The sequence below is a fragment of the Stegostoma tigrinum genome, chromosome 1, assembly GCF_030684315.1.
Source record: "Stegostoma tigrinum isolate sSteTig4 chromosome 1, sSteTig4.hap1, whole genome shotgun sequence".
Lineage (NCBI taxonomy): Eukaryota > Metazoa > Chordata > Chondrichthyes > Orectolobiformes > Stegostomatidae > Stegostoma > Stegostoma tigrinum.
The window spans coordinates 189543688-189571577 of record NC_081354.1 but is presented as its reverse complement, the minus strand read 5'-3'; the positions used below and the strand labels follow the sequence as shown (position 1 = coordinate 189571577).

Below are 27890 nucleotides of genomic sequence, written 5' to 3'. Positions count from 1 at the left end.
TCCGCTCCACCTAATTAAACCCCTCCAACATTACCATTCCCTGTCATTCATTATCCTCTCCATCCCGCTCATTTTTCTCACCTTCATTACACTCTCCCTCTGCGATTGGTTCCTGTCGGATTCTTCTCTCCTATTGGTTGGAATATGATCTTCCGGCTTGCCCGGTCTTTTCCGGGAGCGCGGGTAGTGACGGAGTAGTGAGTACAGTCTATCCGGCTGCTCACCCCAGAGAAAGTGGGAGGTGAGGATGATCGTGATTCCCTGGAAAGAGGATCAGAGACACAGGGGGATTGATGAAGGATGGGAGGCGGAGGCGCAGCGTCCGACAGAGGCTCGGCGATAGCGGGCCCTGTGTCCGAGAGTGGGTCAGAGATAGTCAGCTGTGTTCTTGGGAGTGAGTGAGGGAGAGGAGGAACAAAGGGCAGGAATGAGGCGACGGAAGTGGGAAATGGGGGTAGATAAGGAGTAAAGGAGCGAGTCAGCGTCTTGAATAGAACGAGAGAGAAAGAGTGCTGCCTGGGAAAACCTTAAGCATCAGTGTCAGATTGATTTCGGAGGGCAGGGATAAAAAGCAGGTCAGTGTCATTACAACATGAACTGTTTTTCAAATGTGCACAAATAATGTGCTGCTGTTTCCAGTGCAGCTTTCATGGATCTGTATGAATGACCAAACTGGTAGAATTACAACAGGTTGATGATAGTCAGGTGTATTTATTTTGCTAATGTCTTGCTTTGTCAGTCAAATGTTTATTAGCTTCTGTTTTCTCCAGACTTGTTTTGGGGAATCTGGAGGATGAGCACTGATATAATATTATGAAATCCCTTCTGTTCTCAGTGAAACATGGCGCGACAGAGGGTAAAAAAGGAGAGACTGACTGATTCTAAAGTAGATGGGAAAAATGGAAAGAGTACTGGACTTCACAAGAAACCTCAAGTTAAGGAAAAGAAGAAAAAATCCAATTTGGGGAATATTTTCATCAATATAGCAATTGTACTGTGCATTGTGAGCAGTGTCTGGTTTTGCTATGCTATCTACATGAGATCCTGGTTTGCTAACCGAATCGTAACTCCGCATCCCTCTTTGCGGATACTAGATAACAATTTTACAAGTCCAGCATTGTCGCCAGAGAAATTCTGGGGATCCTACCGACCTCAGGTATATTTTGGAATGAAAACACGGAGTCAAAAATCAATTGTAACAGGTAAAGTAAGTCATGATTTGATGTCATAGTGCATATTGGTGACTGAGTTTTGATTCAGGTCAAAGGGGTGGCCATGGGTACCTGCATGGGCCTAAGCTATGCCCGTCTCTTTACGGGGCACACAGAATATTACTTGTTCCAGTTCTGCTTAGTTGCCCAGCCATAAATGTTTCTCTGGTATGTCAATGACATCATCAGTGCTGCTTTCCCCTTTTGTCCAGAATTGGAAAAATTTATCTGTTTCCCTTTTCAATTTTCAACCCTCTCTCATCTTCACCTGGTCCATTTCTGATTCCTCTTGTTCCTTCCTTGACATCACTGTTTCATTGAAACATAGAAGATAGGTGCAGGAGGAGGCCAATCAAGCCTGCACTGCCATTATTCATGATCATGCTGATCATCCAACTCAGTAACCTAATCAAACTTTCTCCCCATAACCTTTGATCTCATTTGCCCCAAGTGCTACATCTAGATGCCTTTTGAACACATTCAGTGTTTTGGCATAAACTGCTTCCTGTGGTAATGAATTCCACAGGCTCACCACTCTTTGGGTAAAGAAATGTCTCCTCATCTCCGCTCTAAATCGTCTACCCTGAATCCTCAGACTGTGACTCCTGGTTCTGGTTATACCTACCATCAGAAACATCGACCCTGTATCAACCTTGTCCAGTCCTGTTAGAATTTTGGAAGTCCAAGATTCCTCCCTCATTCATCAGATCTCCAGCGAAAACAAGCCTAACTTAGTCAATATCTCCTCATACATCGGACCTGCCATCCCTAGAATCAGCCTGGTAAACCTTTGCTGCATTCCCTTGAGAGCAAGAGCATCCTTCCTCAGGAAAGGAGACCAAAACTGCACACAGTATTAGAGGGTGGACTCAACAAGGCCCTGTCCAACTACAACAGCATTTCCCTGCTCCTGTCCTCAACCTCTTGCAATGAAGGCGAGCATACCATTTGCCTTCTTTACCACCTGCTTATCTTCAGCAACTGGTGCACAAGGATGCCCAAGTCCCACTATGCACTCCCCTCTCCCAATTTACAGCCTTTCAGGTAGTAATTTGCCGTTGTGTTTTTGCTTCCAAAGTAAATAACTTCACATTTATCCAAATTATACTGCATCTGCCATTGATTTTCCCACTCATCCAAACTGTCAAGATCATACTGAAGGATCTCTGCATCCTCGTCACAGTTCACTCTCCCATCCAACTTGGTCATCTGCAAACTTGGAGATGTTATCTTTTTTTCCTTCATCCGCATCATTAGTATATATTCTGAGTAGCTGGGCTCTCGGCACCAATCCTTGTGGCACCCATGAGTTACTGCTTGCCAAATTTTAAAGGACCCATTAAGTTCTATTCTTTATTTCCTCACTGACAACCAGTCTCCTATCCAACTCAATACACTGACCCCTCTTATGTGAGACTTTGTAGTATGTTTGAACTTCCAGAAAGCTTTTGACATTGACTGGCTCCCCCTTGTCAGCTCTACTAGTTACATCTTTATTGATTTGTCAAACATGATTTCCCCTTCATAAATCCATGTCAACTCTGTCTGGTCCTGCAACCGTTATCTAAATGCTCTGCTATAAAATCCTTGACATTGGATTCAAGAACTTCCTCCACTACTGATGTTAGGCTCTGGTCTATAATCCCTGTTTCTGTCTACCTCCCTTTTTGAATATTGGAATGACATTAGCCATCCTCCAATCTGCAGGGACTGTACCAGAGTTTATAGAATCCTGGAAGATGACCAATGCATCCACTATTTCTAGAGCTACTTCCTTAAGTACTCTGGGATGTAGATTTATTAGACCCTGGGGATTTATCAGCCTTCAATCCCAACAATTTTCCCAGCACCATTTCTCTGTTAATATTGATCTCCCTCAGTTCTTTCTTCTGACTAAACCTTGCATCCTCCAACAATTCTGGCATCTGGTTTGTTTCCTGTTTTGTGAAGACAGAATCAAAGTATGTACTCAGTTGCTAGCCAATTCTTTGTCCCTTATTATACATTTCCCCCGTTTCTGTTTGTAGGCAACCGACATTTGGCTTTACCAATCTCTTTCTCTTCACATACCTATAGAAACTCTTAGCCTTAGTCTTTATGTTCCCTGCAAGATAATAAAATGTGAGGCTGGATGAACACAGCAGGCCCAGCAGCATCTCAGGAGCACAAAAGCTGACGTTTCGGGCCTAGACCCTTCATCAGAGAGGGGGATGGGGTGAGGGTTCTGGAATAAATAGGGAGAGAGGGGGAGGCGGACTGAAGATGGAGAGAAAAGAAGATAGGTGGGGAGGGGATAGGTCAGTCCAGGGAAGACGGACAGGTCAAGGAGGTGGGATGAGGTGGAGGTGCGGCTTGGGGTGGGAGGAAGGGATGGGTGAGGGGAAGGACAGGTTAGGGAGGCAGAGACAGGTTGGACTGGTTTTGGGACGCAGTGGGTGGAGGGGAAGAGCTGGGCTGGTTGTGTGGTGCAGTGGGGAGAGGGGACAAACTGGGCTGGTTTTGGGATGCGGTGGGGGAAGGGGAGATTTTGAAGCTGGTGAAGTCCACATTGATACCATTGGGCTGCAGGGCCGCATCCCAAAACCAGCCCAGTTCGTCCCCTTCCCCCACTGCACCACACAACCAGCCCAGCTCTTCCCCTCCACCCACTGCATCCCAAAACCAGTCCAACCTGTCTCTGACTCCCTAACCTGTTCTTCCTCTCACCCATTCCTTCCTCCCACCCCAAGCCGCACATCCATCTCCTACCTACTAACCTCATCCCACCTCCTTGACCTGTCCGTCTTCCTTGGACTGACCTATCCTCTCCCTACCTCCCCACCTATCCTTTCCTCCCCACCTATCTTCTTTTCTCTCCATCTTCGGTCCGCCTCCCCCTCTCTCCCTATTTATTCCAGAACCCTCACCCCATCCCCCTCTCTGATGAAGGGTCTAGGCCCGAAACGTCAGCTTTTGTGCTCCTGAGATGCTGCTGGGCCTGCTGTGTTCATCCAGCCTCACGTTTTATTATCTTGGATTCTCCAGCATCTGCAGTTCCCATTATCACTGTTCCCTGCAAGCTTGCTTTTGTACTCTATTTTCCCCTTTTTAAGCAATCTCTTGGTCCTTCTTTGCGGAATTCTAAACTGCTCCTAATCTTCAGATTTGTTAATTTTTGTGGCCAACCTGTATGCTTCTGGCTTGGATTGGATACTATCTCTTATTTCCTTTGTAAGCCATGGATTGGCCCACTTACCCATGTTGCTTTTGCGACAGGCAGGAGTAAACAGTTGTTGCAAGTCCCTCATGCGTTCCTTGAATGTTTGCCATTGCCTATCCACTGTCATCCTTTTAAGTAACTTTCCCCAAACTGTCAAGGCCAACTCATGCCTCATATCCTCATAGTTTCCTTTTTACTGAGGTTCAGCACCCTGGTCTCTGAATCAACAGCCTCACTCTCCAACTTGATTAACAAAAAATTCTATCATGTTGTGGTGGCTTTCCCCAAGGGGTCTCTCACAGCTAGATTGGCAATGATTACATTACATGGCACCCAGTCCAAGATGGCCTGCTCACGAGTTGGTTCCTCCACATATTGGTCGAGAAAACCATCCTGTATACGCTCTAGGAATACCTTCTCTACAGCATTGTAGCTGATTTGATTTGTCCAATCTGTGTGCAGATTAAAATCACTCATGATCACTGATATTCCCTTATCACATGCATGTCTAATTTCCTGTGTAATACCATTCGCAATATCACCACTGCGGTTTGAGGTCTATATATGACACCTACCAATGTTTTTTGCCCCATGGTATTTCTCAATTGTATTCATATTGGCTCCACGTCGTTAAAGCAGGGTGTGAGGATGTGTATCCAAGTTTACTGTGCGACTCAGTTGGTTTGTAATGGATATTAGTGGCCAGCCTATCCCAGAAATTTGTGCCTTAATGCGTATAGCATCTACAACAACTTTCTCACCATGGTGTTAATTTCTCTAACTGGCAATGCCACTCTGCTACCTTTTCCTTTTTGTCTGTTCTTCCTAAATATAGAATACTCTGGGACATTCAGTTCCCATCCCTGGTCACCCTGCAGTCATGTCTCCTTAATACCAATTATATCGTACCCATTTACATCTATTTGTGTGATTAGTTCATCCACTATTGCAGATGCTCTGCATGTATAAGTCCTGCCCTGGTTTGCGTTTCCAAAATGCAGCACCTCACATTTAACTAAATTAAACTCCATCTGCCACTCTTCAGCTCATCCAATCAAGATCCTGTTTACACTGAGGTAACTGTTTTCACTGTCTGCTACACCACCAGTTTTGGTATCGTCTGGAAATGATAGATTGTATTTTGGTAAATGTGACAATAAAATCATTGAAAAGCTTTGTTTCTGAGCAGTCTGGGCAGATCACGGCAAACAAATCAAAAAAACTTAGAGGCATACAAATTACAGTATTTGAGGCTAGAGTCCATTTAACAGTCTGATAACAACCATAAAGAAGCTGCTCTTGAACCTGCAGCGCATGTTCAGACTCTGTATCTTCTGCCTGGAGGAAGAGGTTGCAGGTGGTCATTACCAGGTCTTTAATGTTGGCTAACTTTCCACAGCAGTGGAAGGTTGGCTTCAGCGATGGTCTGGGCTGTGCATGCCACCTTCTGTAGTTTCTTACGATTCTGTGCAGAACAGTTGCTATGCCAGGCCATTACTCATATTCACATCCAAATCATTTACATCAGTGACTAGAAAGCCGTGGACCCAGCACCGATCCTTGTGGCATGGCTGGACAGGAGAAACTCGTGGTTGTAAGAGCTAGTGCTTTCTTTTTGTTTTGCTTTTTTTTCCCGGTGTTGGAGCTGATTTCCTTGATTTCTTGGAGCAGTAATTACTGTTTTGTAAGCTGTTACATTATTTTGGAACTTTGGGGGAGAAAAAGCAGTTTAAAACAGGAGGAAAGAGGGAGGAGCAGTAACCATGTGGGAGGTGGATAAAAATGGAGCAGTGAACCTGCACAGCTGACTGACCAGGCTGTGAAATGGCGACTGCCTGTGCCATGTAGTTACAAATATCTCTCTACGTTAAAGTTTGGTGTATTTTAAAAAAAGGTGATAGATAAAGAAGGGGTGCTGAAAAAACCTGGCAGCACTCCAGGTAGAGAAATTGCCGGGCCCAATTGGGATGCATCCTAGACTGCTGAGAGTGTTAAGGGAACAAATTGCAGAGCCGTTGCTAGAAATTTTACATGCCTTTCTGTATACAGGAATAGGGGGACACCATTGTTTTAGAAAGACACAAAGGATAACCAGGAAACGTGTCAGCTTGATGTCAATTTTGGGAAAACTGATGGAGGCCATAAAATAGGATAAAATAAATCTAAATTTAAGAGAAAAATATGTTCAGAATAGACAGTCAACATGGCTTTGTAAAGTGCCGGTCATGACTGACAAATTTAATTGAGTTCTTTTATGAGGGAACACAGATGAGGGTAGTGCTGTAGTTGATGTATTTTTGGACTTGTAAAAAATATTTGTTGCCGTGCTACATGGCAGGGTGATCAACAAATTAGAAATGTTTAGGAATGATGGGTCCTTGGCAGCATGGATGAGAAGCTAGCCCATCTGGGGCGGTTAGCACTGCTGCATCATAGTGTCAGGCTTTGATTCCCACCCTCGGGTGTCTGTCTGTTTTGAGTTTGCGCATCCTTGTGTCTGCATGGGTTTCCTCCAACACCCCAAAGGTGTGCAGGTTAGGTGTATTGCCATGGGAAATGTGGGGTTACAAGGATATGGTGAAGGTGGTGGGTCTTGGTGAGATGCTTCTCAGAAGATCTGTTTGGACTGGATGGGCTGAGTGACCTGCTTATGCACTGTAAGGATTTGATAATCCTAAAAGGTAAGAAGCACATGACCAGGTATAGATGTGCAATATAATAAAATGTGAGGCTGGATGAACACAGCAGGCCAAGCAGCATCTCAGGAGCACAAAAGCTGACGTTTCGGGCCTAGACCCTTCATCAGAGAGATGTGCAATTCTCAGATTGGAAACAAGTTGATAATGGTGTTCCCCAGGATCAGTCTTGGTTTTTCTGATTTATATAAATGATTTTAGAGTTGGATGTTGAGGGCAAAATCTCTAAATTTGCAGATGATACTAGCTAAGGAGAATAATGAATTGTGAGGATATGCTGAGTGACTTCAAAGGGAAATGTGCAGGCACCTTGCAGATACATTTCAATGCAGAAAAATGCGAGGCAGTACATTTTGGTAGAAGAAACATGGAACAAAGCAGCGCAGAACAGGCCCTTCGGCCATCGATGTTGCGCCGACCTGTGACCTAATCTAAGCCCATCTGCCTACACTATCCCATCATCATCCATATGCTTGTCCAAGGACTGTTTAAATGCCCCTAATGTGGCTGAATTCACTGCATTGGCAAGCAGGGCATTCCATGCCCTTACCACTCTGAGTGAAGAACCTGCCTCTGACATCTATCTTAAATCTATCACCCCTCAATTTGTAGCTATGCACCCCGCCCCCCCCGCCCCGTACAAGCTGATGTCATCATCCTCGGAATAAGACTCTCACTGTCCACCCTATCTAATCCTGGGATCATCTGATCATCTTAAACACAGAGAGGCAATCCAGACTCAATGGTATAACTTTGAATGGAGTACAGGAGAAGAGACTCAGGATTCCCCTGCATGATTCTTTGGTGGCCAGGCAAGTCGAAGCAGTTGTTAAGAAAGCTTATGGGAATCTTTGCTTTATAAATAGAAGCCTAGAATATAAAAGCAAAGAAGTGGTTCTATACCTTGACAAATCATTAGTCAGTCCGTATTTGGAGTATCGTGTTTAGCTCTGGGTACCTTTATTGAAGGAAGGATTTTAAAACCCTGGAGAGAATTCAAAAGATATTTACTAGAAAGAACAAGGAAAGATAAGAGGTTGGGCTTGTTCTTCTTAGAACACAAAAGATTGAGTTGACTTTATTGAGGTGTTCAAAATTATGAACAATTTTGACAGGGTGAAGAGGATATTCTGTCTCCATTAATTGGTATTTCAGTATTTAGAGGCCATAATTTCAAGATTGTCAGCAAGAGGGCCGGGAATGAGATGAGGAGAAACTTCTTTACTCAGAGTTCTTAGGATTTGGAATGTGCTTCCTGGAAGAATGATGGAGGCCGATTTTAAAGGAGGTTTCAAAAGACAGATGGATATGAATTAGAATGTGTTGAGGGCTATGAAATAGGTCTGGAGAGTGGAACTGTTTGGGTAGCGTTTGCGGGAGCCAATACAGGCACGATGTGTCAAATAGCCACCTCATGCCCTGTAAAATTTTATGATTCAACAATATGTAAGCAGTTATTTCTGAACCTGAATAAACACTGACAACTTTTAATTTACTTTCAAGACTAGATATATTCACCACTTCTGCTGAGCAGTCAGCTTCTTCTCCCTGCACACCATCACGCTGTGGTTCATTGTTTCACAGCAGTTAACTTCACAATACACATCTTTTCTTGTTTCCCTCTTGCCTCTCTCTCTAGAGATTTTACTTCTTATAGTTGTCCCTAATTATTTCTCCCTATTTCTTTCCCTTTCATCTTCTTCTGGTCACTCACTCAGCACACCCTCCCTGCTGCCTGTTTCCCTGCTCATCACCCACTTCCCCACCTCCCATAAGACTACCAAAAGTAGGATTAGGAGTACTCCATTTGGTTGGGTAATGGCTGATCCGACATTCCTCATATCCATTTTCCTGCTCTTTCCCTATAACTCTACTCGTTGAGAATCTATCTATGCATAGGTAGGGTTGACATCAAGCCTGGCATTCACCTGCAACGTGGGAAATTGCTCACCCCTGTCCAAGTATGAGGTTATCTATTTTGGACAAAAATAGGTTAAAACAGGGTAGTTTCTAATGGCATGAAACACGATGGATGTCCACAGAGACTTGGGGAGTTCAGGGAAATAGATATCTAAAATGTCACAAATAGGGGCAGAAAGTAATCAAGCAAGCTAATAGACTGCTGGCCTTTGTATCAAGAGGACTGGAGTATAAGGATGTAGAAGGTATGCTTCAGTTATACACAACCTTGCTTTAACCCCTCTTGCAGAACTGAGAGCTGATCTGGGCACCACACTTCGGGAAGGATATATTGCCTTGGAGGGAATACAATGTTAAGGTTATAAGAATGATAACTTTACCTCTGTGTAGAGTTAGGACTAAAATGATATTAGCAATAATAAGGTAGACAAAAGAGCAGGAATCAGCCATTCAGCCCTTTATGTCTATTCTGCTGTAAAATATAATCATGGTTAAACTCCTAACAATATTACAGAGGAGGACGTGCTGGTCGTCTTAAAACGCATAAAGATGGATAAATCCTCAGAACCTGATCAAGATGTATCCTAGAACTTTGTGGGACGATAGGGAAGTGATTGCTGGGCTCCTTCCTGAAATATTTGTATGATCAATAGCCATGAGTAATGTGCTGGAAGACTGGAAGGCGCCTAATGTGGTGCCATTATTTAAGAAAGGTAGTGAGGAAAAGCCAAGAAACTGTAGACTAGTGAGCCTGAAGTTAGTGATGGGTATGTTGTTGGAGGGAATTCCGAGGGACAGGATCTAAATGCATCTAGAGAGGCAAGGACTAAATAGAGATAGTCAACATGGCTTTGTACATGGGAAATCATGTCTCAGTAGCTAGGTTGAGGTTTTTGAAGAAGTGAAAAAGAAGATGGAAGGTAGAGTGGTGGAAGTTGTCTATATGGACTTTAGTAAGGTGTTCGGCATGGTAGACAGGTTAGATAGGATAGATCATATCAAATACTGGAAGAGCTACCTATTTGGATACAAAATTGTCTAGAAGGTAGATGATGGAGGGTGATGGCAGAGGGTTGTTTTTTACACTGGAGGCTTGTGACCAGTAGTGTGCCACAAGGATTGGTGTTGTATCCACTGCTTTTTTTGCTATTTATATAAATGATTTGGATGTGAATACAGGAGGAATGTTGAGCAAGTTTGCAGATGATACCAAAATTGGTGGTGAAGTGGTCAGGGAAGAAGGGTATCTCCCAATGGACTGAGGTGTGGCAGTTGGAATTTAATTTTGATAAATGTGAGGTATTGCATTTTGGTAAAGAAAATCAGGCCAGGAATTATACGCTTAATGGTAAGGTCCTGAGAAGAGAAGCTGAACAAAGAGACCTTGGTGCACAGATCCAGTGTTCCTTGAAGTTGGAGTCAAAGGTAGACAAGATAGTGAAGAAGGTGTTCGGTATGCTTGCCTTTATTGGTCAGTGCACTTCAGAGTTGGGAAGTCATGTTGCAGCTGTACAGGCCATTTGTTAGCCCGCTTTTTGGAATACTTGCATTTGGTTCTAGTCTCCCTATTGTAGGAAAGTGATGTAAATCTTGTTTGAACCCTTTCAAGTTTCACAAAATGTTGTCAGAGTTGGAGGGTTTGAGCTGAAGAGAGAGGCTAAATAGGCTGGGACTATTTTCTCTGGAGCGCAGAGGTTTATAAAATCATGAAGGGTGTGGATATGATGAGTGGCCGAGATCTTTGCTCCAGGTAGGAGAGTCAAAATCTAGAGGGCAGAGGTTTAAGCTGAGAGCAGAAAGGTATAAAAGGGATCTAAGGGGGTAGAGCGTGGAGGAAATAAGCTGCAGAGGAAGTGGTGGAGGCTGGTAAAGTTACAACATTTAAAAGGCATTAGGATGGATATATGAGATAACGTAGTGTGGAGCTGGAGGAAAACATCAGGCCGGGCAGCATCAGAAGAGCAGGAAGGTTGATATTTCAAGTTTGGACCCTTCTTCAGAAAATATAACAGGAAGGGTTTTGTGGAAATGGGCCAAATTAATTTAGGATACCTGGTTTGCATGGACGAGTTAGACCAAAGTGCCTGTTTTCATGCTACACAATTCTAAGACTTAATTTTTGCAATTAGCCTTGTCTGAGCTGAGGATAAATCTTAAGGAAGATAAAGTACCACAGATGCTGGAATTTTGAAATAAAAAAAGTGCCGAAGATACCCATCAGATTGTCAAGTCACATTGTACTCAAAATGTTAACTTTGCGTCTCTTTTCACGGATCATTCTAAACATGTTGAGATTTTGCAGCATTTCTTTTTATTGGGGTTAAGTCTTCACTATCCAGAAAAGTCGTAACAACTATCAAAGCCACGATAACGAAGTATGAAGCTGGATGAACACAGCAGGCCAAGCAGCATCTTAGGAGCACAAAAGCTGACGTTTCGGGCCCAGACCCTTCATCAGAGAGGGGGATGGGGAAAGAGTTCTGAAATAAATAGGGAGAGAGGAGGAGGCGGATCGATGATGTATAGAGGAGAAGATAGGTGGAGAGGAGAGTATAGGTGAGGAGGTAGGGAGGGGATACATCAGTCCGGGGAGGACGGACAGGTCAAGGAGGTGGGATGAGATTTTCAATCTGCATAGCAAATTTGCCATGAAAATCAGAACCAGGGTTAACCTCAGCAAGTCCCAGAACACTCATTTCTCTGTGGTTTCAAATCTCATAAGAACCCTAGTTACATGTTGCAATCAAAGCTGGAGAAGTGCACTCGGTGGTTCCACAGTTATAAAACACAATTGGCTACTTCAAAAAAATACTGTTCATCTGTTGGTTTCAGAATACCAACCAATCAGCTAGGTTTCTTTAACTAACAGCTGAATGATATTATAAAACAAGATGCATTCAATAAAGGTAACTGTGGAGATGGAGGAACACAGCAGGCCAGGCAGTATCAGAGGAGCAGGAGAGCTGACATTTTGGATCGGGACCCTTTTTCAGAAATTGGGGAATTTGGGGGAAAGGGAGCTCTGAAATAAATAGGAGGGGTGGGGCTGGGGAAGGTAAGTGGGATGGTGATAGGTGAGTGCAGGTAGGCAATGATGGGGATTGGTCACTGAGGTGGGAGGGGCAGATGGATGGATTTCAATATAGATACAATTTTGATACAGTTTGAAGAAGTGGGCTCAACATTAACTACTGATACTTGTTATTGGGATGTGTGTGTCACCAAAGCCCATTCATAATTGCCCAAACATAGACTGAGAATGCCATAGTTTTAAGGCCTTGAGTGGAGAGGCATTTAAACGTGTACAAGAAAAATTTTTGATTCAGTAAGTGGATGTACCTACTAGAGAAGGTGAAAAACTTGATATGCTCTTGGGAAATAAGGCAGGGCAGGTGACGGAGCTGCCAGTGTTGCATTGGGGCCAAGAACATAGAATAGTACAGCACAGAACAGGCCCTTTGGCCTGCGATGTTGTGCTGACCCATTATCCTACTCTAAGATCAAACTACCCTGCATTTTACCCTACATGTGCCTGTCGAAGAGTTGCTTAAATGTCCCTAATGTTTTTGACAAAATTGCCAAATGTCCCAGTGAGCCAGTGACTATAATTCTCTAAGTTTTAATGTAGTGATGGAAAGGGATAGACCTGATCTAAAAGTTAAAGTTCTAAAATGGCAGAAGGCAAATTTTGATTGTATTAGGCATGTTATTTACATAATTAATCTGGATGTCAATGTACAAGGCATGATTAGTAAGTTTGCGGATGATATAAAATTGGGAGGTTTCATTGATAAGAAGGTTATCACAAATTACAGTGGGATCTTGATCACATGGGGAAGTGGTCTGAGGATTGGCAAATGCAGTTCAATACAGATAAGTGTGAGGTGTTACATAGATGGTAGGAACTGCTGATGCTGGACAATCTGAGATAACACGGTGTGAAGCTGGATGAACATAACAGGCTAAGCAGCATCAGAGGAGCATGAAAACTTGACATTTCGGGTTGGGACCCTTCTTTAGAAAAGGGCAGGAAGGCTGATGTTTTGGGCCTAGATCCTTCTTCAGAAATCCTGAAGCAAACCATAATTCAAGATGGTTTTCCTTTGACAAAACTCACTCTCTCTTCCCAATTACCTTAAGGGTTTTCTAGCCGTATTACTAATGATCAATTCTGACACTTGTCGTACAACAGACATCTAGCTAACGGGCCTAAAGTTTACTATTTTTCACCTCTTTCATGGAGGCAGGGAGGTTGTTTCTCCTCACAGGTGAAACTAGGACTAGAGGGCATCGCCTCAAAATAAAGGGAAGCAGATGTAAGACTGTGGTCAGGAGGAACTTCTTCACCACAAAGGGTTGTGAATCTGTGGAACTCCCTGCTCAGTGAAGCGGTTGAAGCTACCTTGCTGAATGTTTTTAAGGCAATGCTAGATAAATTTTTGAACAGTAAAGGAATGAAGGGTTATGGTGAGTGGGCAGTTAAGTGGAGCTGAGTCTCCAAGATCAGCTATGATTTTATTAAATAGTGGGGCAGGCGTGAGGGGCCAGATGGCCCACTCCTGCTCCTAGTTCTTATGTTTTTGAATAGAGAGATAATATTTGCTATTTTCCAGTCTGGTGCAACTTTTCCTGAATCAAGGGAATTTTGGAAAAGTAACATCAGCACATTTACCTTATTAGTCATCTCTTTTAAGATCTTAGGATGGAGTTTAGCTGGACCCAGAAAGTTGTCAGCCCACAGCTCCAGCTTGTTTGTTTTGAAGCTTTCTAATAACAATTTCACTAGGCTCCTGTCTCCCTTTCATCTCCTAATTTACAGCATTACTGAAAATTTTTTGAATCTTTCATAGTGAAGACAGAAACATGATATTTGTTCATTTCCTCTGTCAGTTCCTCATTATCTATTGAGCCTCCAGTCTTGTTCTCTTGAGGACAAAGGCTCAGTTTGGAACATGCAGTTCTTTTGGTTTTTATTATGTAATACTGTTATATCTGATTCCAGCTTTTCCCAATCAAATTGCAGAATAATTCTATCATACTGTGGCCATTGTGTCCTAAGGTCATGACAGGCAATTCTCTTTTACACAGTGATTTGTGTGTGGAATGAACTTCTGGGTGAAGTGTTGTACAGTTACAACAATTTGGAGAAATTCATGAATAGAAAAGATTTGGAGGCACCAAAAGAACTGCAGATGCTGTAAATCAGGAACAAAAACAAAGTTGCTGCAATAGCTCAGCAGCATCTGTGAGGGAAATAAGAGTTAACATTTTGGATCTGGTGACCCTTCCTCAGAGCATGGGCCAAGGGGGTCATTGGGACTAAATCAATTTGGGGACATGATCAGCATGGACCTGTTGGATCAAAGGGTCCCTTTCCATGCTGTATGACTCTGTCATATTCTTCAAATGATCATGATCTTGGAAATCAAATTCCAGCAGATATCTGGCTTATTCTCAGTACTGGGATTGTAACATAATATGCACATTGGCAATGTATATCTCTGTGAATAAAACGTCATGAAAGTGTGGAAAAATGCGTTCTATTTCTATCCGTCTGATACCGAATGGCTTGGTTACATTTTGATGCTTTCTGTCTCAAATTTTGGTGAAAACTGCTTTATTTTAATTCTGCTTTCTGGACGTGATTAACATGATGCTCGCTTTCACATTTTATTGATCAATCAATTTATTTTGAATTTATTCTGAAACTTAGGCTTGATGTGGCTACAGCAGTTCAAAGCTGAGGTGAATTTGCGACATACATGTGAACAGGGTGATCGGTTACCTGGGTATGGCTGGCTCATGCATGATGGAATCAACTTTGGTGTACAGGAAATTAAAGACAATGATTTCATTTTAACAACTGAGTTTTTGAAACGTCTTGGTGGACAGCATGGTGGAGATTGGACATGGCGAATTACTGCTAAACCACAGGTATGCCTATACATATTTCTTTTGAAAATATGCTTGTTTCAAATGGTTATATGATCATCAAACCTTATTATTTGGACTGAAATTTGATGCTTCATAAGGTATGCATGAATCTATGTGGTTGGTAGAGGATTTTGATTGGAATTACTGTTGTCACATGTACCCAAGCACTGTGAAAAGTTTTTTGTTTTGAGTGCAATGCGGGAGAATTTGAGGATGGAGTCAATTCGTCCAGAGGTACAGATTAAAAAGTGGTCAGCGCCAATATTCAGTGTGGTCTACAGACCACCACCTAATGGAAAGGACATAGAGGAACAAATCTACAAGGAAATTACAGAGAAGTACCAGCAGTATAGAGCAGTTACATTGGGAGACTTCCTGAAATCTTGACAGGGATTCCAGAAGTGTAAGCGTTCCTGGATTTTGTTCAGCATACAATCAGTGGACACCCAGAAAACGGTGGGTAGGTGAGGAAGAGTCAGTCTAAATTTCTAAAGGGGAGATGGTGTTTAGCCAACTTGCTCCTGTCCTTTGAAGAGGGTAATGGAAAGGATTGATGAGGATCTCATTGACGTGGTATAAATTAATTTCCGGAAGGCATTTGATACACTGCAAAAGTTATAGGTTATGGTATAAAAGGTTAGGAGCAAAATTGGCTGAGTGATAAGAAACAGAACGTAATGGTAAACGGTAGCAGAATTCACCACTGACTGACTTAACTGTTGTGAAACACAAGATATTAGAATGATTTGGCAAACAGGTTTGTGACCAAATTAAGTAGTGACTTTATTTTGCACATTTGTTGCTTAACAGTTTTCATTTTTGACTTTTTGACAATGTAAACAAACTGAGTTACCTAGGGTCTTCCTCAGCACTCTTGAAACTTCACTTAACATGAATTTGTTGCTGGATTAAAATGCTGGAACTCCCTTCCTAGCAGCATGATATAGTCATACAGCACAGAGACAGATTCTTCAGTCCGATTCATCCATGCTGACCATGTTTCTCAAACCAAACTAGTCCCATTTGCCTGCTTTTGACTCCTATCCCTCTAAGCTTTTCCTATTCACGTACCTGTCCAAATGTCCTTTTAAATGTTGTAATTGTACCCGCCATTGCCACTTCCTGTAGCAGTTCATTCTACATGTGCGTCATGCTCTGTGTGATAAAGGCAGCCCTCAAGTCTTTGCCTGGTATGGAGGGCGCTAGCTATGAAGAGAGGTTGAGTAGATAAGGATTATTTTCATTAGAAAGGTGGAGGTTGAGGGGCGAACCTATTTGAGGTCTACAAAATCATGAGAGTTATAGACAGGGTGGATAGCAAGAGGCTTTTTCCCAGAGTGGGGGACTCAATTACTCAGGGTCACGATTTCAAGGTGAGAGGGGAAAAGTTTAAGGGAGATATACGCAGAAAGTTCTTGACACAGAGGGTGGTGGTGCCTGGAACACGCCAGCAGAGGTGGTAGAGTCGGGCACGATAGCGTCATTTGTGATTATATCTAGACAAATACATGAACAGGCAGGGAGCAGAGAGTTACAGATCCTTGGAAAATAGGCGTCAGGTTTAGAGAGAGGATCTGGATTGGTGCAGGCTTTGACGGCCGAAGGATCTGTTCCTATGCTGTAATTTTCTTTGATACCAAGTATACCTTGAGATAACAAGGTATAGAGCTGGTTGAACACAGCAGGCCAAACAGCATCAGAGGAGCAGGAAAGCTGATGCTTTGGGCCTAGACCTTTCTTCAGAAATGGCATTGGGACTGTGGGAGGAAACTGGAGCACCCGGACGAAACCCACACAGATACGGGGAGGATATGCAAACTCCACACAGACAGTCGCCCGTGGCTGGAATTGAACCCCGGTCCCTGGCGCTATGAGGCAACAGTGCCAACGACTGAACCACTGTTGCCTGACTTCTCTTCATAGATGCTGCCAGACCTGCTGAGCTTTTCCAGCAACTTCTGTTTTTGTTACATTATTACTTATCCTTGGTAAAGATAGGACAGTGATGTGTTGTGATTTTTCATAGGCAACCTGTTTTTGATTATAGAGTTCTACCCCAGAGAATCCAGTGATATCGTTATTGTTTTATGTTGCTGGTGATGGAGAAGTAATACTTCAGCCACACATTGAGGAAAAAAGCAGGCTCATGGCGGTGTCTGGTTCATCAGAGGAACTAGGCAAATTCACCCTCACCTTCCTGGCACCAACTGCACTAAAATCCAGGAATTATAAGTATGCCAGGTAAGATTAGCTCTTTGTATCGAGCAAACTGGAAATTTATGTTTTGAAAACAAGTTTGAAGTCATGCTTAGTTGCAGAGCAATTTTAAATATGTTTGTACTTTCTTACAGAAGTATTGTACACGTAGGTGTACATTCACACCTAGCTCTGTTAGACAGCGGCACATTCACTTGAACTATTTTACGCACAGCTGTGTATTCTCACAGTAAAATCTACAGTTAGTATGTGTATAGAAGTTTATTTTCATCTGTGCTTTAACTTGATCTCTATATATGCACTATGAGGGCATTAGAACTGTCTTGATAGTAATGGTGTGTGAGAACATGAGGAAAAGGCAGGAGATTGGCACCAGATAATAGAGCTGGTGTAGGCACAAAGGGTGAGTGTACATTCTGCATTGTTATGATCCTGTGATACAGACATTAGGAACTATGGCTTATGAGGGGGTCTATTCATATATATTCACAGAACTACAGTATGTGGAGGGGTATTGCCCATTATTTTTAGTTGTATTTAAGGTTTTTTCAGCGCAGTCAGTGCAGGTATGTAACAAGAAACTCATACTGAATAGTTGCTGAGCATTTATGAAATCTTTACAGGTACTGACTACACAGAATCTACAAATTGAGTGTATTGGCACATGAGGTTTTTCACCTGAGGATGTGTAATGCTTAGAGGATGAGGCAGCTTTTTTAATAATTCCAGATTTGTGGTCTGCTTATATTTGGTGTGTTGAGGGGCGACCCTGGACATGGTGGCCAGAAATCTTTCAATTGTGCAAGAGTTATGCAGAAGGAGTAACCTGATAACGGGGAGAAATTGTTCATGTTGAAAATTCCCACCTTTGTTCAGCTTTGGAGCAATAACTTGAAGGAAAATGAATAAGATTTCTGGGAGTCGCTGAGGCCTACAAGTAAAATATACATTTTCATTCATTGCAAGTGACACAGAATTTATTGTAAATCTTTTCATTTCACTTATTTAAATTGGCAGGGTTGAGCAGACAAAAAATTATTCTATTTTCTAATTTGATTTTGGAGGACCTTTTTTCATTGCTTTATTCTCTTTGCTTGTTGTAGACTGCATGCTACTCAGAATCATGGAATAGTTACAGCACAGAAAAAGAATTTTCCTCAGGAGGTTGCAGGAACTGCAGATGCTGGAGAATCTGAGATGACAAGGTGCAGAGCTGGATGGACGCAGCAGGCCAAGCAGCATCAGAGGAGCAGGAAGGCTGACGTTTCGGGCCAAGACCCTTCTTCAGAAATGTCAGCCTTCCTGCTCCTCTGATGCTGCTCGCCTGCTGTGTTCAACCAGCTCTATACCTTGTTATCTCACATTCATCAGGAGGTGACAGTTGTGGTTCCACAAGAGTCTGTGCTCTTGTTAGAACTAACAACAATCACACAAGCGAAGGAACTATGAAGAGGCAGTGGCCGAGTAGTATTATTGCTAGACTATTAATCTAGAAAGTTGGCTAATGTTCTGAGGAGTTGGGTTCAAACTACGCCCTGCCCCAACCATGCCAGATGGTCGAATTTGAATTCAATAATAATCTGGAACTGAGAATCTACTGATGACCATAAACCTTTGACAATTGTCAAAAAAGAAGCCAACTAGTTCACTAATGTCCTTCAGAGAAGTAAATCTACCATCCCCTCACCTGATATGGCCTACATATGACTCCAGAACCACAGCAATGTGGTTGACTTTCAGCTGCCCTCTGAACTGGCCAAACAAACCACTCAGTTCAAAGGCAGCTTGGGTTGGGCAATAAATGTTGGCCAATCTCCTGCCTTTTCCTTGTGCTCTTGCACACCGTTACCATCTAGTGTGTATATATAGAGATCAAGTTAAAGCCCATGTCCCACTTGTGAATTTTTAAAGAAAGGTTTGACACCATCCAGACAAAACGGCCCACTTGGTTGATACTACATCCATTCTTTCTACCCACTACCACCATTGATACTCAGTTACAGCAGTATGTGTTATCTATAAGATGCACTGTAGATATTCACCAAAGTTCGTTAGACAACACCTTCCAAACTCATGATCAGTACCATCTAGAAAGACAAGGGTAGAGGATGGGAATACTACAATAAACCACACACCATCCTGTCTTGGAATTGTATGCCATTCTTCTAGAATTGGAATTATGCTCCTGGAGCGCCCTCCCTCACTAGATCATGGGTGTCCTGTTGTAATTGATGCAGGTTGAAAAGCTTCAACTTCTTATCACCTTTTAGCAATATTTATGTTCTGTACTACCAACAGTTATTAATTTTCCAAAATTCCCTAATTTCAGGCAAAGTTTCATTGGACTGGATAAATAGGTATTTGTCTGAGAGGATGAGATGAATGGAGTCCTGCGGGAATCTCTGGTGGGGCTTCAATTTTATCCAATTAAATTCATATCTTGGAATTCCGCAGCTATTTTCTGCTTAAGTAATACTCTGCTTTTTATTCTTCCTGTCCAAACAAGCAACTTCATATTTTCCCACATTACAGGTAGCTCTCCTATAACACGATAGTTGTGTTTTTGTGTGACCTCGCACTATAGAAAATTGTGCGATAGAAAATCACCATTGAAAATTGTGTTAAAGGGGATCGATGTAGAAAATCACCTATACCTGTACAGCAGACTGTTTGCGTTATCCAAACAGCATCCACTATTCATCAATCACGTTACAGCCAATTCACATTAATGAAGTACACATTGTAGAGTATATTGGTAGTTCTGCTATCTGCTAGATATTTGCCCATTCACTCAACCTATCTAAATCCACCTTCAATGTCATTGTATCTTGTTCACAATATATATTCAACAAAATTACATCCCAAGAAGGACAGATCCAAAAGAGGGATAAACCAACTATGGCTAACCAAGGAAGTTAAAATACTTACTTTTGAAAGAAAAAGCATAGAAGGAGGAAGCATCAGTGATAGCCGTAAAGACTTGAGTAAATTCAGAATCCAGCAAAGGACAACTATAAAGATAAAGACAGAAAATAAACTACAGGGTCAACCTAATAAAGAATATTACAACTAACAATAAGAGGTTCTTTAAACATATAAAAACAAAGAGACAGATCAGTGAACGTAGGCCCCTTAGAAAATGAAGCTGGTGGGATGATTGAGGGAACACAGAAATGGCAGAAGAATTAAACAGATATTTTGTATCAGTCTTTATAGTGGAAGATACTTTGAACATCCCATTAATACTAAAGAGTACATGGGAGTAATTAAGTACCATCACCATCATGAAAGAAGTTTTTGGAAATTATTTATCACTTTTCTTACTCATTTAAGAAAAGTGGACGTGGTTGGCGAGGCTCATTTTTTTGCCCATTAATTGTCCAGAGGGCAGTTGAAAATCAACCATATTGCTGTGCGTCTGGAGTCATGTGTAGTCCAGACAAAAATGGCAAATTGCCTCCCGTAAAGTGAACCAGATGGGTTTTTCTAACAACCAGCAACATTTTCATGGTCGTATTAAACTCACGCCCAGATTTTTATTGAATTTATATTTCACCATCTGCTATGGTGAAATTTGAACCTGGGTCTCGGACATTACGTGGGTCTCTGGATGAATAGTCTGATGATAATACCACTCGGTCATCAATTCCCCATAATAGACAAATTAATGGTGCTGAAAGCAGTTGAATTGCCTCGCCTAATAGCTTGCATCCTACAATCCTAAAAGAGCTAGCTACAAACATTTTGAGGAGTACCAGAAGCTTGGAGAACTGCTATTGTGACATACCTGTTCAAAAAGGGATGGAGACAAAAAGCAGGTACTTACAGGTCGATTATCTTAACATCTATTGTTGAAAAAGTATTGGAATCAATTGTTAAGGAAGTAATAGCAGAACATTTGGAAAAATCATAGTCTAATCAAATACAGTCAGCATAGTTTCCTGAAAGGGCAATAGTGTTTGACTAATTTATTCAAGTTTTTTTGAGGAAACCTCAACTACGGTGGATAGAGGGGCCACCAGTTGTGTTGTATTTGGACTTCCAGAAGGCTCTCATCAAGGTACTAAAGATGAAGCCATAAGAGCCCACGATCTTGGAGACAGTATATTGACCTGTATAGAGAATTGGCTCACAGGCAAGAAACAGTACTTGGGAATGACAGGTTCTTTATCAGGTTGGCAACCCATGCATTTTACAGGGATCACTGCTGGGACCACAACTGCTTAAAATATGTATTAATGATTTTGCAGAAAAAAGTAAATGCACTGAAGTCACATTTTTAGACAATACAAAAATAGGCGGAAAGGCAAGTTGCAAGAGGGATACAGTTTAGAGATATTGACAAGCTAAGTCAGTGGACAAAGTGGAGAAAACAAGGAATTGTTCATTTTGCAAGTGTGAAGAAAAAATCAGGACATTGTTAAACTGCAGAAAGCTGCAATAGAAAAGGGACATATACTGTTATATTAAACACAAAAGGCTAGCACACAGGTGCAGCAAGTATCAGGAAGGCAAATAGAATGATGACCCTTATTTCAAGGGGCTTGATGTATAAGAGTAGGGAAGTCTGACTGCAACATTACAAGGTGCTAGTGAGATCACATCTGGTGTACTATGAGCAGTTTGTGTCCCCTTATTTAAGGAAACATATTATTTCATGAGAAGCAGCTCATAGAAGGTTCACTGGGATGATCCTTCGTATGGGGGTTTTGTCTTGAGTGAAATTTAAACAGGTAGGGATTCTATTTGGAGTTTAGAAGGATGAGAGGTGGTCTCATTGAAATATATAGGATTCTTAAAGTGGCTTGACAGGGTAAATGCTGAGAGGATGTTTCCCCTTGTGGGAGAATCTAGGACCAGAGGGCATAGTTTCATAATAATGATGTGCCAATTTAAGACTGAGATTGGGAAGAATTTCATCTGAGGGTTGAGTGTCTTTGGAACACTATGCCATATAGCATTGTGGGAGTATAGTCCTTGTGCATTTTTAAAATAGATTCTTGATTAGTTGGAGAATCAAGGGTTATGGGATGCAGGAAAATGAGGAATGATGAACTTAGCCATGATCCTATTGAATAGCAGAGCAGACTCAAGGGGCCAAACAGACTAGTGCAGTGCCTTTTTCTTATAGACTGTCCTGCTTCCTGCCTCTCCCTCCCCCACCAATCTTCTTTACTGAAGAGGAAAATCTAGATGCATCAACGCATGCAACAACAGTCATACAGCTCTTTTAGCTTCAACGTGGAGGAATGAAACCTTTCTGCAGAATATATTGCAGATATGTTTTGTCGTTCATTGCTGTTGTCTATCCATTGCCAAAGCACCATTATAGAACTTCAGTAAATCTAACTGATACAGAAAACTGCTGAACATTCCACCTTTCAGCTTTGAAAATTTATCTGTGTTACCTCTCACCCTCCTGTTTCTTCTGCTTCATTTTTAACAGTTACAATTATTTGCGGGCACACTGTCCAAGTTTGGAGATGATGACAGACATCGTGAAAAACAGCTTGAACGGTCGTTTTGTGTACAACACAGCGACTTCTCCCAGACGGTACTACATTGGTGTGGATAGCTACAGGCCATCTCCAAAACAAGATGGGGACACAACACAAGACAACTTCTTAGTTCATCAAGTGACAGTGCAGGTTCCCTTTGAAGTCGAAGTCCTGTTTGAGTCGGAAAGTTTTACAGGTCAATCCAATCGTCTTGCTGGAGAGGTCTTCACAAGTGAGCTGGAGAGGTGGAAACAAGCATTTGATGAAAAATTTAATACCATTTTCAAATTGTCAGATAAAGGCTTTTCCCCTCAACAAATTAAATTTGCTAAAGCAGTTTTCAGTAATACAATTGGTGGTATGGGGTATTTTTATGGTCAGTCTTACGTTCAGTCTATATACAATGAATACCCATTGCCTTACCTGGAGGGTCCACTGTACACTGCTGTCCCATCCCGTTCATTCTTTCCCCGAGGATTTCTCTGGGATGAAGGGTTCCATCAACTTTTGATCAGTAAGTGGAATCCATCTATTAGTAGAGAGGTGATTGGACACTGGCTAGATCTGATGAATGTTGAAGGTTGGATACCAAGGGAGCAGATTCTGGACAATGAGGCACGTAGTAAAGTGCCTGCAGAATTTATTGTACAGAGGAATGAAAATGCTAATCCTCCTACACTTTTCCTCACAATACAAAAGCTAATCGAAGATTTGAATGGACATTTGACGAAAGAGGATAAATCTTACCTGAAGAGACTCTTCCCCCGTTTAAAGACTTGGTATGATTGGTACAATTCAACCCAAGTTGGGTCCTTGCCATCAACCTATCGTTGGAGAGGTCGTGACACTGATACAAATCTGTTCCTCAATCCAAAAACATTGACCTCTGGACTTGACGATTACCCGCGGGCATCACATCCTTCTGAAGATGAGCGCCATGTGGACCTTCGCTGCTGGATGACTTTGGCGTCAAAGATCATGACAGATATTGCAAAAATTATAGAAGAAGCCCATCAAGACTATCAGGACATGTATGAGAAGTTGAGTGACAACTCTTTGCTTCAAGAACTGCACTGGTCTGAGGATCTGAAAGCATTCTGTGATTATGGAAATCATACTCAGTCTATTATGCTAGAGCGAGAGAAAATCTATGTGCCACCTGGCCAGCCACGACAGCATGTCCAACCTGCCAGACTTATCCGTTCTGTTCGAAAACAACCGAAACTTCAGTATGTTAATGCTTTTGGTTATGTCAGTCTCTTCCCATTCCTACTTCAAATTCTGCAGCCTGATTCTCCAAAACTACTTCATATCTTAAATGATATCAGGGATGATGAGAAACTCTGGACTCCTTATGGCCTACGGTCACTTTCAAAATCTAACCCCCTCTATTTGAAACGTAACACTGAATATGACCCACCTTACTGGCGTGGACCTATTTGGATTAACATGAACTACCTTGTGGTTCGGGCACTACACTTCTATTCCACTCAAAATGGACCATATCAAGAAATGGCAGCAACACTATACCAGGAGCTGAGGACTAACCTCATATCAAATATGTATAAGCAGTTTGTACAAACTGGTTACTTGTGGGAGCAATATAATGACAGTACTGGCAAAGGGCAAGGTAGCCACCCATTTACTGGCTGGTCTTCCCTGATAGTTTTAATAATGGCAGAGCAATATTAATGCTGTCACTAATGACATCCTGTGTAATGGTTTAGGGCTGTGCCTAGGGGATCCTTTTGTGAATGAATCTTTTAACACATGAAGTAATTCAAATTAAACTTCTCTGCATGTCTGCATATTAATTGGAGAAAACAAATCAACATTTATTGCCCATGTATTCTGTGTGTAAAATAGGCACAACAGTGACAAACTTATCAGCACTCTGCCCATGTGTTTGGGTCACTGCTACTGTTTCAGGGCTTTATAGGTGGCCCTGGTGGCTACCTAAAACAAGCATTGGGCCGCTTGTACATGTGAGAGACCTAATGTCTATTTTAAGGCCCTGTTGGAAGCAGACAGCAGGAATGGTCCAGCGAGGTTTTAGTGGCTGCTGAGAAACAGGTACACTTGTTAAAGTCACGGATTTGAACCTGGAGCCAGGAGGAGCACGACTGTGTTCCTTAGTTCCCAGCCCCATTGAAAAGATTCTGTTGGCGCACAATCACAGACTTAATGAGAGCTTGCCTCCCTCCTTTTTAAAAGTAAATCACATCTTGAATTTGTTAAAGGCAAACTTATAATAAATGGATTTCTTATTAAAGTTTTAGTTGAAAGATTAAATATTCTGGCTACCCTTTTCTTCACAGGTGAATGATTGGATGAGTGTCAGTTACATTCTTCAGAGAATACATTGAATTCCTGAAATATCAAAGAGTCAGTTAGCTGTTTGTATGTGGAACAGTCAATTGAGGACTCCATTGTAGGTTTTGTTGGGGCTGTGCTAACACTGCCACTACTGTAAACCTTTGTTTAGCAGACTAGAAGTTACTAATGTTTCTGTACTGCAACGATACCAGAATCTAAACAGCAAGACCAGTTTATGCTAGAATAATTGGTTTTATAAGAAAACTATTCCTAAAGAGTTATTGTGAAGCAGGTATCTGCCCTGTTTAGTAAATTGCACAGCCCTTTCACGGGTTTATATTAAATTCCTTCTGTGCCCCTAATACCATGTAGACATTTGCAGCACTTGCTTTCTGATTTTGTGAGATGATTTTAGAATAGATTTCTTCTACTTGCTTCTAAATTGGGGGTGAGAACTTCAAAGCCACTGATCAAGATTGTGCAACATCCATCTGCAGCAGAGTCAACGATAAGCAATATTGAGAATTCACTGCCTGTAAACCAGGTCATATTGGATATATCTTGATAACTTGGACAAAGTTTTTTTTAAATAAACTGATCATTCCTATTTTAACAGATTGTGTGTGTATATAGTAAAACCACGATATTTGGAACCAAAGCTGAGAAAGGCCGTACGTTACCTAATTTGCAATTTTTTAGAAAGTGAAAACAGTTCAGCACTAAATATGTGAAAAAGTCTTTTTCTTTTCAATTTGTTCAGTGTTGGTGGCTAACCTGCCCTTCTGCAGTGAAAAGCAAGGAAAATTGTTGGAAGTTAGTTCTGGAAAAGCTCTAATTTTTTTTCTTCTAGATGTATCGGTTTTGGATGAGTACGTTACAGTGTACCACAGCATCAAACAATTTTGGTTTTGTTCTGCTGCAGTGTGAAATCATGGAGTACCTTTGTGGCTTCAGCTCAGGAGACAGGTGGGTGTGTAGGCAGGCATTTATTGGCCTCTTCAGAGTCATTGACCTCCCATTTGTTGGAGTGTATTACATCAACAATTACCTCATCTGTCAGTTTACTTCAACACAGGTGATGTGGTGGTCTTGGGGTAAGAGATTCCCAATAGCCAGTATCAGAGATAATGGGAACTGCAGATGCTGGAGAATCTGATGAAGGGTCTAGGCCTGAAACGTCAGCTTTTGTGTTCCTGAGATGCTGCTTGGCCTGCTGTGTTCATCCAGCCTCACATTTTGTTGTCCCATGAGCCAGTAAACATGTTACATTATTTCACAAAGCCTTTGTCTTTATAGCATTCTCTGATTTCCTAGTGTCCAGTTTCCATGATGAAGCTCTGAGTAGAAAGCTTGTTTTAAGAGTCATAGAATCATACAGAATCATTCAAAATAAAACTAATTAAATTAATCAGACAAGATCTCCCTCAAAATTTTTTCCAATAGTTTTCCAACCACTGATGTCAGACTAACTGGTCTGTAATTACTTGGCATATCCCTGCTTTCCTGTTTGAACAAAAGGAGCTGCGTTAGCCATCCTCCAATCATTTGGCTCTTCACCTGTGACCAGTAAAGTAGGAAATGTCTCTGCCAGGGGCCCAGCAATTTTCTTCCTTGGCTCCGATAGCAGCCTGGGATACATCTCATCAGGCCCTGGGGATTTAGGCACCTTTATGCCCACTAAAGCTTTTAATAGCTACTTATTAATATTAACATGTTCTGGAACTTCTCCATCACAACTAGAATCACTAGCTACAATGTATTCCTCCTTTGTGACTACAGATGAGAACTACTAAGTGATAGCCTCACTCACATCCACCAGCTCCATAACAGTTGCCACTTGGGTCTTTACAGGAACAAAAACAAAGTTGCTGGAAAGGTTCAGCAGGTCTGGCAGCATCTGTGGAGGGGAAAAAAAGAGTTAATGTTTCATGTCCGGTGACCCTCCTCAGAAATTATGGTGGCTGGGAACACGTCAGTTTATGTGCAGAAAATAGGGAGGTGGTTGGGTAGGGAGTAAACGATAGGATAGAGCCCAAGGAGAGAGAAAGACGGTTGGGCAGACAAAGGAATTGCTAACGATCAGGCTGGGAGGGTGAATAGCTGTTAATGGGGACTGTTAGTGACTAACAACGGGTGTGTAGTGGCAGGCTATGTGGTAACAAGGCCTGGTGTGTGGCATTGGGGGCTGGGACATGGGAGTTTAGGCCCTAAAATTATTGAACTCATTATTGAGTCTGGAGGGCTGTAGGGTCGCCAAACGGAAAATGAGGTGTTGTTCCTCCAGCTTGCACTGGGCTTCACTGGAACACTGTAGCAAGCCAGAGACAAGAGATATTGGCCAGGGAGCAAGGTGGTGCATTGAAGTTGCAGACAACAGGTAGTTCAGGGTCTTTTTTGTGAGCAGAATGTAGATGTTCTGCGAAGCGGGCACAAGGTCTGTGCTTCATTTCCCCAATGTAGAAGAGACCACATTGTGAGCTGCTGTAAAATACAAATATTACACAGTTAATGTAGGGGCCTAGCTAAGTGCACCTTACTGTAGCAGTGTAAATAAAACAGATGTCTAGCCAATGAAGTAGAATTTGTGTGGCTGGTGTCATTGATGTTGACTGAGTTGGACAGAAATCTGTTTTCCGAAAAGGCGACAATGTAGCTGAAAAAGATTTACACAAGTAATTCCACATTGTGTAGCCCGGTTAAAGGTGCTGCCTGCCCATAGGAGCAGTCAAAACACTGCATAGAATTCATAGAAAATTGGAGCAGGAATTAAAGATAACAGTGTGAAGCTGGATGAACACAGCAGGCCAAGCAGCATCTCAGGAGCACAAAAGCTGACGCTTTGGGCCTGGAACCTTCTTCAGATAGAAGGATGGGGAGAGGGTTCTGAAATAAATAGGGA

General features: G+C 42.0%; 2 protein-coding genes across 6 annotated transcripts in view; one reads left to right on the top strand and one right to left on the bottom strand.

Annotated features, from left to right (window-relative positions):
* The window catches only part of LOC125456120 (telomerase reverse transcriptase-like), a 68118-nt gene extending 67785 nt beyond the window's left edge, over nucleotides 1–333 (bottom strand). For all 4 annotated transcript variants that reach the window (XR_009446631.1, XR_007248395.2, XR_009446630.1 and 1 more), the window contains exon 1: nucleotides 82–333. The gene's annotated coding sequence lies outside the window, so the exon portion shown is untranslated. The remainder of the gene's footprint in view (nucleotides 1–81) is intronic.
* On the top strand, nucleotides 146–25604 carry mogs (mannosyl-oligosaccharide glucosidase). 2 transcript variants are annotated; one of them, XM_048538857.2, is made up of 5 exons: nucleotides 146–241; nucleotides 836–1202; nucleotides 14740–14960; nucleotides 17008–17201; nucleotides 22624–25604. In XM_048538857.2, exons 2-5 carry the CDS (start codon nucleotides 842–844, stop codon nucleotides 24365–24367), a joined length of 2520 nt encoding a protein of 839 aa, XP_048394814.2. In that variant the 5' UTR covers nucleotides 146–241; nucleotides 836–841; the 3' UTR covers nucleotides 24368–25604. The 2 variants fall into 2 exon arrangements, with proteins under 2 accessions (XP_048394814.2, XP_048394824.2); XM_048538867.2 differs by lacking the exon at nucleotides 146–241 and adding an exon at nucleotides 258–575.
* The last annotated feature ends 2286 nt before the right edge of the window (nucleotides 25605–27890 follow it).

Coding starts and splice junctions, on each gene's coding strand:
- mogs (XM_048538857.2), top strand. CDS start 842: ATGGCGCGACAGAGGGTAAAAAAGGAGAGACTGACTGATTCTAAAGTA. Junction 1,203..14,739: donor TCAAAAATCAATTGTAACAG/GTAAAGTAAGTC, acceptor TCTGAAACTTAG/GCTTGATGTGGCTACAGCAG. Junction 17,202..22,623: donor AGGAATTATAAGTATGCCAG/GTAAGATTAGCT, acceptor CATTTTTAACAG/TTACAATTATTTGCGGGCAC.